Source organism: Stigmatopora nigra, chromosome 20 (genome assembly GCF_051989575.1).
Source record: "Stigmatopora nigra isolate UIUO_SnigA chromosome 20, RoL_Snig_1.1, whole genome shotgun sequence".
In the NCBI taxonomy this organism is placed as follows: domain Eukaryota; kingdom Metazoa; phylum Chordata; class Actinopteri; order Syngnathiformes; family Syngnathidae; genus Stigmatopora; species Stigmatopora nigra.
In genome coordinates, this window is record NC_135527.1 from 6902435 (window position 1) to 6917204 (window position 14770).

The 14770-nt window shown below is 38.8% G+C and overlaps 1 protein-coding gene across 1 annotated transcript in view; it reads right to left on the reverse strand.

The window, feature by feature from the left end:
• The window catches only part of ppargc1a (peroxisome proliferator-activated receptor gamma, coactivator 1 alpha), a 165876-nt gene that overhangs the window by 92305 nt on the left and 58801 nt on the right, over positions 1 to 14770 (reverse strand). The window contains exon 2 of the mRNA XM_077742527.1: positions 8759 to 8806. Within this exon, the coding sequence (XP_077598653.1) occupies positions 8759 to 8788 (30 nt within the window). The 5' untranslated portion in view covers positions 8789 to 8806. The remainder of the gene's footprint in view (positions 1 to 8758; positions 8807 to 14770) is intronic.

Sequence of the window (14770 nt, forward strand, 5' to 3'; positions counted from 1 at the left end):
TGTACTAACGTGGAATCTCTCCCTTCGTTTTCAGGTAAAAACCCTAACGTGGGTACTTGGTATCTAGGCGGGATTAATTGCTCATTTAGCAAGTCTTTTCCATATTTCACGCTTGAGAGAGGATCCAAATTAGCTTTGCCATCAGAGTTCACGTCTTCCCCCCCCCCGCGTGCCTCGGGATGACCATGCCGATGACTCGGCGTCCGGTCTCTCGCCACTTTGGTAAATTAGCCCGATGGATGGACGCCACCCCCCTCCTTCTCCCAAGGTGGCGGTCTACGACGGGATGGGCCTAATGGGGCGGGAAGGCAAAGTCGATGGCTGGGTTCGGACGCTCGGTTGCACTGATACATCTCCTGCCTTTCCCCCTTCGCGATTGGTCATCCGTCCAAACTGTTCTGATGAGCCGCGTCATTAAAGGCGGCGTCCGCCAAGGAGGTAATTAGCCAAAGTGTGGCATTAATCAGCGGCTACAGCCGGGCTTGACTGTCGGGGGGTCTTTGGGATGTACTATTCCTAAACTCCGCCCCTGACTATATTAGCCGCCTCCCACCCATGTTCCTGTTGGACATTGACCTCCGAAGGATTGGTCATTTGTCTATGATGGGCAAGTATTCGCCCCCTACAGGTGCAGGTCGTCAAATGTAAATTGATATCGTATTTTACCGATTTTAGCCCGTTTTTTACGCTAAGAATAATAATATTCAATAATTTTTGGGTCGATTTTTGCGGATTATTCAAAATTGTCAGGGTAGATGCTAATTTTTGAATTCTTTTGGATAGGCTATGCAAAGGGTGTCACACTCAAAATTACAATTATTGATTTAAAAGGGGGAAAATAAGGAAATTTAATATACTATATATGCATTTTAAAATCTCCTGAATTGTCAAATTTGACTAGATGGAGATTTCAAGCACCCCCTAAAAAAATGACATTTCCAAGAGAACCCTTACTAGCATTTTAGCGGGGGCAATCTCCTTAACCGGCATAGCAAAGTCTCTCCAAAATGCTGACAGACGTGGGTACGAGTCTGCTGGGTTTTGATACTGTCACAAGGCATCTCGTCCCGCCTCCGACTCCCTCCCCCGTCCCCCCCTCCGATCATGATGGCCTGAGCATGACGGAGTCATCTGTCACTCGGCGTTCTGGTCCTGGGAGCCCTGGCGCTCCCCGTTCAGCCGCCTTGGCTGTCATGTCCACTCGCTGGCGGGAAAAAGTGACGAGCGGCGACAAACGTCCCCAGCTTGAGTCTGTCACTTATAGCACCCCCTTCTTCCCCCTGTTATCCACAACCTCTTCCTTCCATACCTGTACAAAAATCGTGGACAACACCTCCCACCCCCTGAGTCTGTGGAGTCCCTCCAAAGTTCTTTCAGCAATAGACTGCTGCACCCATTAGCTGTTATGCTGTATGTGTATGGATATATATGTGCTTATATATGTATGTGTATGTATATATATGTGCTTATATATGTATGCGTATGTATATATATGTGCTTATATATGTATGTGTATGTATATATATGTGCTTATATATGTATGCGTATTTATATATGTGCTTATATATGTATGTGTATGTATACATGTGCTTATATATGTATGTGTATGTATGTGTGCTTATATTTATATATATATGTATGTACTTATGTGCTTATATTTATATATATGTATGTATATATGTACTTATATATGTATGTGTATGTATATATGTGCTTATATATGTATGTGTATGTATATATGTGCTTATATATGTATGTGTATGTATATATGTGCTTATATATGTATATATAAGTATATATGTGCTTATATATGTATGTGTAAGTATATATGTGCTTATATATGTATGTGTATGTATATATGTGCTTATATATGTATGTATATGTATATATGTGCTTCTATATGTATGTGTATGTATATGTGCTTATATATGTATGTGTAAGTATACATGTGCTTATATATGTGCTCATATATGTATGTGTACGTATATATGTCCTTATATATGTATGTGTATGTATTTGTGCTTATATATGTATGTGTATGTATATATGTGCTTATATATGTATGTATATGTATATATATGCTTATATATGTATGTATATGTGCTTATATATGTATGTGTATGTATATATGTGCTTTTTCTGTGTCTGTATTCTCACCCTCTTGCTACTATGACAACAAAATTTCCCAAATATGGGATGAATAAAGTTATCCATTCCAATCTAATTCTTCCATGGAACTCCGTAATACACCACGACCTCACCAAAGGCCTGCACGAAACAAACTTGGGGTTACCCCGCCTACAACATGGCCGCCTCTCCTCCAACCACTACAGTGAGAATGTAGCGATAGCATGTGATTGTCAGCTGAAGTGGCAGTTATAAATTTAGCCATTTACTGTGACGGTTCGGGAGATTGAATGAGTGCGGCGTCAAGGGAGAAGGAGGGGGGAGGAAGTATAGAGTGGGGGGTGACGGAGCACCCTCGCCTTCGTCTCCCATCATCCTTTGTGATAAAGGTGATTTCACGGCTAGCACCGATGACAGAAAGCCTTCCGATATTCAAAAAGTGACCCTTACATTTTGTGTTTGTTGACAAAAAAAAAACATGGCGGGCGCCGATACTGCTTGCCGATTGGCCGATCCTCGCCGAGTCTTTCGGCTTTTAAGAAAATGACGGAACGATCCACCGGGAATCGTGGGGAGGGTTTGGAGGGCGCTTGGCATTTACAAATGCTGTGTGCGCAGTGAAATATGGGGGCCATATTTCAACACGCACCAGCGCGGCCACGGCGCCCTCCCCCTTCCATGTGCGCGCAGGGGGTGCGATGCATCATCTCCGCAGCGGTCGGGTGCGTTTGTGCAGGGGTGCGCAAGCCGTGTACACCTTTAACGCCCAGCTGACAGGACATAATTGCCTTCGAGACCCGTGACGGCGTTTTGTTTTGTACGCATACGAAAAGATTTGGGTGCTAAATTTGACGTTGATTGGACGTCTGTTCAAGTGAGTTTGTCACTGGAGGACATCCTATACTTTGGGTTGATGTGTATTGCTGTGAACGGGGGTGATTAAGTCAAGTTTTGTGGTCCTCTGTGCAAAAGAGTTGAAGACTTATACGTTTTTAAGCAATGCTAATTTATTTAGCTTGCAAATAATCATTTAAATGGCTAAAAAAACAAAATACAGACTAGAAAACTAAATATAGACCCCAAAAAACTAATAAATGACTAAATTCATAACTTAATGCTCAAAATGATTGGTCTTCCATCGCTTTGGAAAGCCGACAACAAGCCAAACAAACAACAGCAAAACTTAACCACCCTTTCCTCTGATACTGAGCTACATGACTGCCATCTGCTGGCGGTTACTTGCCAATAAAATGCTTCTAACACTTGACATTCACTGTGGCGCCATTGCGTCTTTACTGAGAGAATTTCCTTGGCGCCAACTAGAGATGAAAGGGATTTTTTTGGATTTTATTCGAGTGCATTTAAGGTTTTGTACTGTTCTTTTTTCTCTCTTGGCAACAAACAAACAAAAAAATGAACACACAAACATAAACAAACACACAAACTTGTTTCCAAAACCCACTGGGTGATGAAAAACAAGACTATGCATTCATTTTATTTTCCCAGCACTAGTTTGCATATCTTGAATGAGTACTCCATTGGTATCGCAAGGGCCCCATATACATAGTCAATTAGTACTATTTACATGTGTGCTAGTACATGATACTTGCGTGTAATTCCCATGATGACAGAAACGCCTAATCCATTTTTTTGGGTTGTTTTTTTTACTGTTGAAAGCAGCTCTAAAAATTATATTCATGAGAGTTTAATATCTAAGAGAAAAGTTTAATATATATGTACTGTTTAATATCTAAGTACTGATTAATATCTAAGTAGTGTTAAATATCTAAGTATTGTTTAATATCTAAGTAGAGTTTAATATCTAAGTAGTGTTTAATATCTAAGTAGTGTTTAATTATCTAAGTACTGTTTAATATCTGAGCACTGTTTAATATCTAAGTACTGATTAATATCTAAGTAGTGATTAATATCTAAGTACTGTTGAAACCACCACTCAAAATTATATTCATGAGAGTTTAACATCTAAGAGAGAAGTTTAATATATAAGTACTGTTTAATATCTAAGTACTGTTTAATATCTAAGTACTGTTTAATATCTAAGTAGTGTTAAATATCTAAGTATTGTTTAATATCTAAGTAGAGTTTAATATCTAAGTAGTGTTTAATATCTAAGTAGTGTTTAATTATCTAAGTACTGTTTAATATCTAAGTACTGTTTAATATCTGAGCACTGTTTAATATCTAAGTACTGATTAATATCCCAGTAGTGATTAATATCTAAATACTGTTGAAACTAGCACTCAAAATTATATTCATGAGACAGAGTTTAATATCTAAATATTCACTGTTTTCAATAATACTTAGATATTAAAGAGTACTTAGATATTAAACTCTCTCTCTCATGAATATAATTTTAGAGCTGGTTTCAACAGTAAACCCTCTGTCACCATTTGACCGGAGACCAAAAGACTGGCGACCAAAAGACTAGCGACCAAAAGGGACCAAAAGACCAGCAACCAAAAGACCGGCAACCAAAAGACCGGCAACCAAAAGACCGGCAACCAAAAGACCGGCAACCAAAAGACCGTCGACCAAAAGACCATCGACCAAAAGACCATCGACCATCCTCCTAGTCCCCATCGAGTTTAATTGCCTTGTTTTCTACTGTACAGAGGCGGCAGTGGGAGGAGCCTGCACGGCAGTTTCACGTGTATTCCAGCGCATCTTCGCCAACCCACCGCGGGCCTCCCAGGGCTCATTGTAATTTCATTAGGCGACAATGAACGTCAACACGTCAAAGCCCCGGGCTTGGGCTACCCCCAAGAGTTACATTTGAGGAAACACGAAAACCCACTCACTGGCTTTTGGCACGTTCCCACACTCGAATCCCGCCCCTGCCGAGTTGTTCTCCCAGCGGCGGGTCCCGATGCCTTCTGGGGATTTCTCCTGCCTCCCCCCCCCCCTTTTTTTAGACGATCGGATGGGCTTTGATATAAGGAAACGTCTTTGATGGTCTCGCCCTTCTCTCCCCCTGCTATAAATAGCTAGGTGGAGCTTTAGGGGGTGTAAAAGGTTGCCAAAAGGCGGAGGGAAGAGAGGAAGAAATAAACCCTAGAGATGACTAACACGTGGAATGCATGCACGTAAACAGGGAAGTCAGACATTGGCTCACTCGCCCACATTTTGCTACTTGCCAAAGTCTCACTGCAGTTTTGTATTAGAAACTAAAAAGATACTTTTTAAGTCAGTTACTCAGTTACTACGTTAATCAGTCATAAGGCAAAAAACACAAGAACTCACAAATGCAATGACGAGTGTCAATAACTGGCTTTAAAAATCTCAACTACAATTAATGATATATATATAACAGTAAGTACTTTTTAAAGAAAGCAAGAAATAACAGTGACCCACAACGTTTTGGTCCAAGAAAATATAATAAAAGTAGTCCAATAGTTTAAAAACCTAGGAATACCTCTTGACTCTCAACTAGCCTTCAAAAATAATAAAATTTTAGGTTAATTAAAAACAATCGAACACAAAAATCAACAAAATTCTATATATTGACACCATAATCATATCACAAATAACAGAATATAAATATAAATATGTCCCTTATCAAATAAATCCAACTCAAATAGTTCAATGGAGAGCTACAGGCTAAATATACACATGCTAATGTAGCATTTACAGCTTTTTGGCTAAATATACACATGCTAATGTAGCATTTACAGCTTTTCGGCTAAAAATAACCTTGAAAAAACTAGTTTTCAGTGGTCAAAGAGGTAAAATAACATAAGTACCACTTGAGTATTGGTTGCTAAACAATGGAAGACAAAAAAATGCGACTTATAGTCCAGGATATACGGTAATTTCACAAAACTAATTAGCGGTGGATTCAATTTTGTCTAAAAAACAACAAAATTGTTTTTTTTTAACAGCCGTGGATGGCTATTGGCGTCCAAGCCAATAGCGCCAATCCTAAAACCCTCTCCGACTCGTTCCTGTACCAAACCCGGGCGACAAATGTCCGCCGTGTTTCATTTGGCGTGTGCGTGGGCGCTTAATCGCTTGTCGGCGGCGAACATGACAGAGCTCGGCCTCAAGTTATGACTTGGGCTTGACGACACACTTAGGAGGCTTGACAAGGCGCGTTAGAGAAGCGACAAATGTATCAAGGCGATAGCGCCGGAGCTGAGGACTCGCCTCACTGCCGCCGCCGCCATCGCCATCGATAAGTGACAAACGACTTGAAGTGGCAGCGTTAAAGGCGTTTAGAGCATTGATCTGGGCCGACACTACTGATATTACTTGGCGCTACGCATAAACAAGGTAAAGTCCTGCTAACAGATTGCGGCGGATTTACAGTTTCAAACAAGAGCTTTCAACTTTAGCTTAAAAATAGCAACATAGCTACAATTCACTTCACCTGCGCTAGCTCTATATCAAGGGTGGCAGGCTCGGGTTGGTTCGCGAGCCGCTTTAACGTCAACTTGATTTGATGTGGGCTGGACTATTTTAGATATAATATTTAGATTTTTTTAATTATAAATGGATTAAAACGACTGGATTAAAAGCCCTGAATATTCAGTTTTTTATAGATCTAAAACAATGTTTATTTTAGCTATTTTTTATATATATTTTTAGATTATACAAAATTATTTTTGAACTAAAAACACAGAAATAATGGATTAAAAAATGACAATTATTGATTTAAAAGGGGGAAAATCAGGGAATTTAATATACATCTATACTCTTCATTTTTTAGATATAATATTTAAATATTTTTTAATAAATGGATTAAAAGACCTGAATTAAAAGCCCCGAATTTTCTGATTTTTATAGATCTAAATTAATATTTATTTTAGATTTTTTTAAATATATTTTTAGATTTTACAAAATGATTTTTGAACTAAAAATGGATTAAAATAATTTAAAATATTGATTTAAAAGGGGGAAAATCAGGAAATGTAATATACAAATAAACTCTTCATTTTAATTTAATCCTAAAACAGAAAGTCTACTTTCCTGGTCCACAAAAAATAATGTGGTGGGCCAGATCTGTCCCCCGGGCCACCACTTTGACACACCACGTTCTATATGTATCACCTATATCTACATTAACTAATATCACACACCGTTTCAGAATCAGTATCGAACCCTGTACACATGTAAACACAAAATAGAACAAAAACAGACCCCTCTGTTTTCCCTTTCGATAACATCAGTTTTTGAAAAATGCTGACGATAAACATGTACAACAACCAATCCATTTCCCTCAAAAAATTGCTAACAGGCAACGACAAGGTCCGCTAAAAGGCTACTTAATCCAAAGACTGATCTGCCTAACTCATGAAAATAAACACATTAGGAATGGACGGCATCAGCCAACCTCTGCGCTGCCCTCACTCCATCTTGACACAATTAATCCCTCGTTAAGGGGGTAATTGTTTGCCGCTGCTCATATTTATTGTTGATCGGAGCGGCGAAGGTGCCCGCTGTGTTGCACACACACAAAAACAGGCACACAAAAAAATAACCCGCGGGGTTATACGCGTCTGAGATAGAAAGGGCTACACCAATCGATAAATAGACAGAGCGTTGGCTACTAGGCGGTAATTGAAATGAATTCTAGATGAACAATCGGACATGTAAAGCTGGGGGAGGGAAGAAATGCCCCTCCTCCCCCGACCAAGGGGGAGGGGGGTCTTGAAAAGAGAAATACAGCAAGCCAGGGGTTTTTTATACAAGCAATCCGATCAATCACGGAGACAAGTGAAACAACGCGAGGAAACAATGACACCTTTTTTATAACCGGGTCATTTAGCTCAATTTGTAGGTACAATGCTAATTGTCTGCTTTTTGTTTATGCAATTGTTAGCATACGCATCATTTAATAATAAGTAATAATGGACAAATATGTCCAATCCGCTTTTAAAATGTTCACGAATGACGAGTCTGGGGAAATAATTCCTGTTTTGATTCTTCTTTTTCAGCTAGTTTAATTTTGCTGCTGCTATCTAGTGGTTAGGAGGGGGATTACACTTAAAAGTTGGATAAAAAGGAACCTACCTTGTGATGGGATGTGAGGAATGCGATGAAATATTGATGGAACTTACCTTTTCATCATTTCATATCCGTCATATTCATTAAATAGTCATTGCACATAGTTTTTGCGTTGCAAAATGGTAAAAAACATTTTCTCGCATATAAGCCACCTCTAAGTATAAGCCATACCCTTAAAATTGCCTTAAAATCGTTGAATTTTACAATTTCTCTCGTATAAGACGCCCTTTTCCCCAATGTTCACCTCCATATTCTTGTTTTTGTTAGAGTACAAATGTATTTTTGTTAGTTTCTTTATTTATTTATTTTTTACTAGCAGTTTCACCAATATATAGAATAATTTGTGCCCTCAAATACGGCTTATATGCGAGTAAATGATTATCACTAAGGACAGCATTCAAATGGTTGTGTTTCATTAAAAATTAATAAAGACTATAACTTTGTGGGGTTATTGTTATTATAGTTTAGCATTAAAGTAGCATAAGCTCTGATATATGAAGTGTTGTAATGTCATGAATGTATTATAGGGGGCGATGTAAACACTTTGGGTTTAGTTAAATAGTCAATTAGTTTAAAAAATATAAAGTACACAAAGAAATTGACCTACCTGAGAAGCGAAAACCAGGTTTTTATCCATGTCCACTTTCACCAAAACCTGAAAAAAGAAAAACCCGAATTAAAATGGAAAATTCTCACAATATTTTCATGATTAATGGTCAAATCAGTTTCCTGCATTTTATTGGTATTAATTTGACATTTGGTAAATCTAACATCCCACTAAAAAAGGGAGGCCAAATTAATCAATCGGCGCTGTGGCCGCTACGTCAGAAACCAGGTGTGAGAAAATGAATCACCAAATATATTTGGATGATTGATGACAGCTGTGTACGACTTGTGCCATTTTCGGAATTTGACTTTGCAATTAATGTGTAGCGCGAAATTATTGTTAATCCTGTCAATAGCAATTATGACTTTAGGTTTTATGCTAATGAGCAGTTTTTTTTGTGTGTTGGCACAAAAAATGACCAAAAAGCGTCCATTAAAATGGCGTCCGACCCTGTGTACTCTCAGAATGCCATGCGGAAAAACTCAGAGTACTGCATTTTAGTTTATTCCTTCATTCCAGAAAATATCCAAAATAATTTGAACCAAAATGGCTGTTTTCGATTGTATGGCTGCATTTAAAAAAGTAAGATAAGTCCAGAACAAAAATAAACGAAGTGTAAACACAAACAAATGAGTCTACTGGCTTAAAACCAGAAGATGCAAATGACATCAGCACCAGAGGGGACGCCGATTCCAAGACGTTTCCGAAAAAAAACCCTGAAACATTAGGGACGTTTTTGCATGTGATCCATATTCATGATCCTAAGTTTATTTATACTTTGAACATGACGATCTCTGATTAAGAGCACCTTGGACTGACGACGAGAAACTGCTTTTCGGGGTCTAGTTTTTCTTTCTTAGCTTTAATTTCAAAATGGAGGGGGAAAAAGGGGGAAAGCAGCTCGATGTGGAAGATGAGTTTCCGGAGTCCGGGAAACACGAGGGAACATCCAGCACCACGTCGCAGACACAGTACATTACTTTTTCATCAGCACATGCACTCCCTTAAGTCTACAGGGGGGGGGGGGTTCTTGAATCACAAGCGTGGCTTGGGTTCTGTCATATATTGCAAGTCATGTAGGGGGAACGTGGCCAACTCCGTTCATCAACACAGTCAGGAAAAGTGGGAATATCCAAGAGACTGCCTTCATTTTCAATGGCATGTCCAAGCAAAAATCCTCAACTGGGAGGGGCTTGCCGGTAGAGCTCGTGACTGGACGTTTGGTCGCCAGTCAAATGTACTTAGATATTAAACAGTACTTAGATTTTAAACTCTCTTTCATAAGAGCTGGTTTCAACAGTACTTAGATGTTAAACAGTACTTGGATATTACACAGTACTTGGATATTTAAGAGTCCCTGGATATTAAACAGTACTTAGATATTAAACATTATTTAGATATTAAACAGTACTTGGATATTAAACAGTCCTTGGATATTAAACAGTACTCAGATATTAAACAGTACTTGGATATTAAACAGTACTTGGATATTAAACAGTACTTGGATATAAAACAGTACTTGGATATTAAACAGCACTTGGATATTAAACAGTCCTTGGATATTAAACAGTACTCAGATATTAAACAGTACTCAGATATTAAACAGTACTTGGATATTAAACAGTACTTGGATATTAAACAGCACTTGGATATTAAACAGTCCTTAGATATTAAACAGTACTTGGATATTAAACAGTATTTGGATATTAAACAGTCCTTGGATATTAAACAGTCCTTGGATATTAAACAGTACTTGGATATTAAACAGTACTTAGATATTAAACTCTCTCTAATGAATATCATTTTCAGAGCTGGTTTCAACAGTAAACTCTGTCAACATTTGACTGGCAACCAAAAGACCGGCAACCAAAAGACCAGCACCCAAAAGACCTGCACCCAAACATCCGAGCACCTTAAAACTCAGGGTTCATTATGACCCAGATAAACCTGCAAAAATCCTCAAGATGCAACATAAAAGCAGCATTTCTGGCCTGCCATTTGCCCTTTGCCGCAGTCCACCTAGCACACCGTTATTGGCAGAAATTGCGAGCGTGGAGAAGTCAATCAAGCCAGGAAGGATGTTGGCCACCACCGCCGCCGCCGCTCTTCCTCTTTAGTAGGCCGTAAAAACTAACGGGCGCGAAAGCGAAGCGCCATTTTCGGACAGCCCTTTTTTTCCCCCCCTCTGTTCCTCAGACAAATTGGCAACCTGGATGGAGGTAAGGCTCATAAATAAGAAAGACGCTAGTCATGTCACATGTGCATGCTTGCGTGCACACATGCTAACCCTTATGCACAGCTCTAGGCGAGTGGGCGCTGTGGCGCAAAAGACCGCCCCCTCACTACTACCTGTCTTTTGAAGGCGCCGGCTTAAGTTTAGGTACAAAACTTCTCCAAAAAAGTAGCCGTATAGGATAAACAAGCCAAGATCTGCGGGAAATCGTTCAATTTTCAGGAAATTTCAATAGCTCCGCCCATGTTTGAAGTCCAATAGAAATGTCCACCATTACCGCTCCAATGGAAAGAAAAAAATGGAGTATCATTATTGTTCCTGGGGTTCTTATTACTATAAATATGATAGGATGAAAAATAGGAATTAGGTCCTGACCAATCACTGAACATAATGATTGGATTGGTAATAAAACAATAAAATAATTTGTATTTTGACAAGGAAAATTTTTAAATATCTATTATATATAACATTACAACAGCACGAACGGAAATACTCCTTTTACACTTAAAATTTACAAGATTTGAGTGGATTTTTTTTCGAAATCACTTCACATGAATTTCCCAAAAACACACAACCTAAAATTACTTCCTAAATACAATCATATTTTGGACATTTTTCAAAGAACTTAGGTAAAATACACAAAAATCTTGGATATTTTGCAAAGTCCCTTCAAAAAATACACTAAAATCTTGGAAATGGTTTAAGTCCCTTCATAAAATCCACTAAAATCTTGCATTTTTTTCTAAATCCTTTCACACACACACAGAATCCACTAAAATTTAGGAAATGTTCCAGAGTCCCTTCACACAAAAAAATGCACAAAAATCTTAGAAATTGTTCTAAGACCCTTCAGATTCAGAAAAAATACACTAAAATCTTGGAAATGGTTTAAATCCCTTCATAAAATCCACTAAAATCTTGCATTTTTTTCTAAATCCTTTCACACAGAGAATCCACTAAAATTTAGGAAAGGTTCCAGAGTCCCTTCACATAAAAAATTGCACAAAAATCTTAGAAATTGTTCTAAGACCCTTCAGATTCAGAAAAAATACACTAAAATCTTGGAAATGGTTTAAGTCCCTTCATAAAATCCACTAAAATCTTGCATTTTTTTCTAAATCCGTTCACACACAGAATCCACTAAAATTTAGGAAAGGTTCCAGAGTCCCTTCACATAAAAAATTGCACAAAAATCTTAGAAATTGTTCTAAGACCCTTCAGATTCAGAAAAAATACACTAAAATCTTGGAAATTTTTCTAAGTCCCATCAAACTTAGAAAAAAATACACTAAAATTTAGGAAATTATTCAAAGTACCATCACACTAAGAAAAAAATACACTAAAATCTTGCAAATTGTTCTAAATCCCTTCCCCCAAATTCCCCCAAAACACCATAGCACCACTCAACGTCTTCCTAAAACTACTTTTGCAACAAAACCATACGAGAAGAGTCCTCCAAGCATTTCCATTGTGCTCCCCCAAGAATCCGCTACCCAATCCTTGGCCGTCCCGCCTGGCAGAAAGGCCTGAACGTGGTCCAAAGACCCCCCTCCCTACCCCGCCTCCTGATAGACCCCCTAGCATAGCATGCCCGCATTGTGCGGCGAGCAAATGTGCTCCATTGTGTCGGCGCCCCCAACGCAAACGCGGCACCCGACGCCTGCTCGTTAACCAATCAATAGAGCAGACGTGTCTGAAACCTCGTCCTTGAAAATCCCTCCCCGCATTTGTCCCCGTGCATGACAAACGAGTTTGAAGGAGTCAAAAGAAAAAACAGCCCCACCGTCACTCTGTAATCACGCTAAAAAGCAATTTAGCAAACTTGATTAACGCGTCAACAAAACACACAAAAACTGCCCATTTGCCTCAACGGATTTTAGACTGTAATACATTAAGACAAAGAATGAAAGTGGCAAGGTTGCCAGATTCGGCAAAACCGTAGGATTGTGATTGCAGTGGAATGGTAAAATTTTTCCATCTGAAAACGTGGCCCAATTGGGGCAGATAATAGGGGGCACGATTTTAGGACTTGGGTGTTAAGGGTGTCCGTGACCGGACGTTTGGTCACTGGTCTTTTGGTCACCGGTCAAATTTACTTAGATATGAAACAGTACTTGGATATTAAACAGTGCTTGGATATTAAACAGTGCTTGGATATTAAACACTACTTGGATATTAAACAGTACTTGGATATTAAACAGTACTTGGATATTAAACAGCACTTGAATATTAAACAGCACTTGGATATTAAACAGTATACTTAGATATTAAACAGTACTTGGATATTAAAGTACTTGGATATTAACCAGTGCTTGGATATTAACCAGTGCTTGGATATTAAACAGTACTTGGATATTAAGACTACTTGGATATTAAACAGCACTTGAATATTAAACAGTATACTTAGATATTAAACAGTACTTGGATATTAAAGTACTTGGATATTAACCAGTACTTGGATATTAACCAGTGCTTGGATATTAAACAGTACTTGGATATTAAGACTACTTGGATATTAAGACTACTTGGATATTAAACAGCACTTGGATATTAAACAGCACTTGGATATTAAACTACTTGGATATTAACCAGTGCTTGGATATTAAAAAGCACTTGGATATTAAACAGCACTTGGATATTAAACAGTACTTAGATATTAAACACTACTTAGATATGAAACACTACTTAGATATTAAACTCTCTCTCATGAATATAATTTTGGGAGCTGGTTTCTACAGAAAACTCTGTTACTATTTGACCGGTGACCAAAAGACTGGGGACCAAAAGGGACCAAAAGACAGGCGACCAAACATCCGAGCACCAGAATGTCAATACAAAAAAAGAAATGTACTAAGAGCTATAATATCCACATAAAAATATCTCACAGGTCCAATTTTTTTGTCACAACTCAGACAAAACCACTTGAACGTTAATTGTGTGTTTTGAGGTAGCCATCCTCACAGTAGCGGTCATCTTGGAGAAGCTGGACGGGAGCCACGCTTGGCAGTCCTCTGCAAGCCCGGCCGGCTCAAACCTTCACACTTAAACTATTAAGTCGGACACGCCAAGGGCACTTTGTCCAATCGCGGAAAGGACTTCTGTCAAATATGAATAATAGGCAGGACTGGATGGAAAGATGAAGTACCGCCATTTACCACTATCGCAAGGGGAAGACAGCCTAGAAGAAGATTTGAATCACTGGCTGCCTTTGACCGGACTAGAAGTCCCATCTATTGAAATTTAGGGGTGCTAGACACACGGTTCGAAGAATGGACCTCCATTAGTCGTGAAAAAAAATGAGGGTGACTGATTACCATCGCCGTTGGCGGCTGACAACTCCCTGGCTGACGTTACCCCCGAACTTCACTCTCAATAAAATGGCTAAAATGTTTTGCGCCTGTCATTTCCAATCAAGCTGTGCTTGATGAAGGCGATTCGGGCAAATCAGGGCGACGTGCAAGAGTCAAATCATGTAAAAATCTAGAATTATTAAGAAATATGGTGACAAATCGGTAGTTTTAGGGGTTCAAAATGAGAGGCGGTCTTAGGAAAATAGCTGTTTTTAATTGTTTTGTGTTGAATTAGGTCAATCTGAAAAGGTTTTTGTGTAGGTAAACCTGATTTTTTAATAGGCTAAGGCAGGGGTGGGTAAACTTTTGGGCCCGGGGGCGGCCATATTGACTTTAAAAGTTTGACAGATGGGCCGGGTCAGTATAAGATATGATACAAATAAAAAAGTGCATCCGTTAACAGTACATATGAAACATGAACAGAAAAAA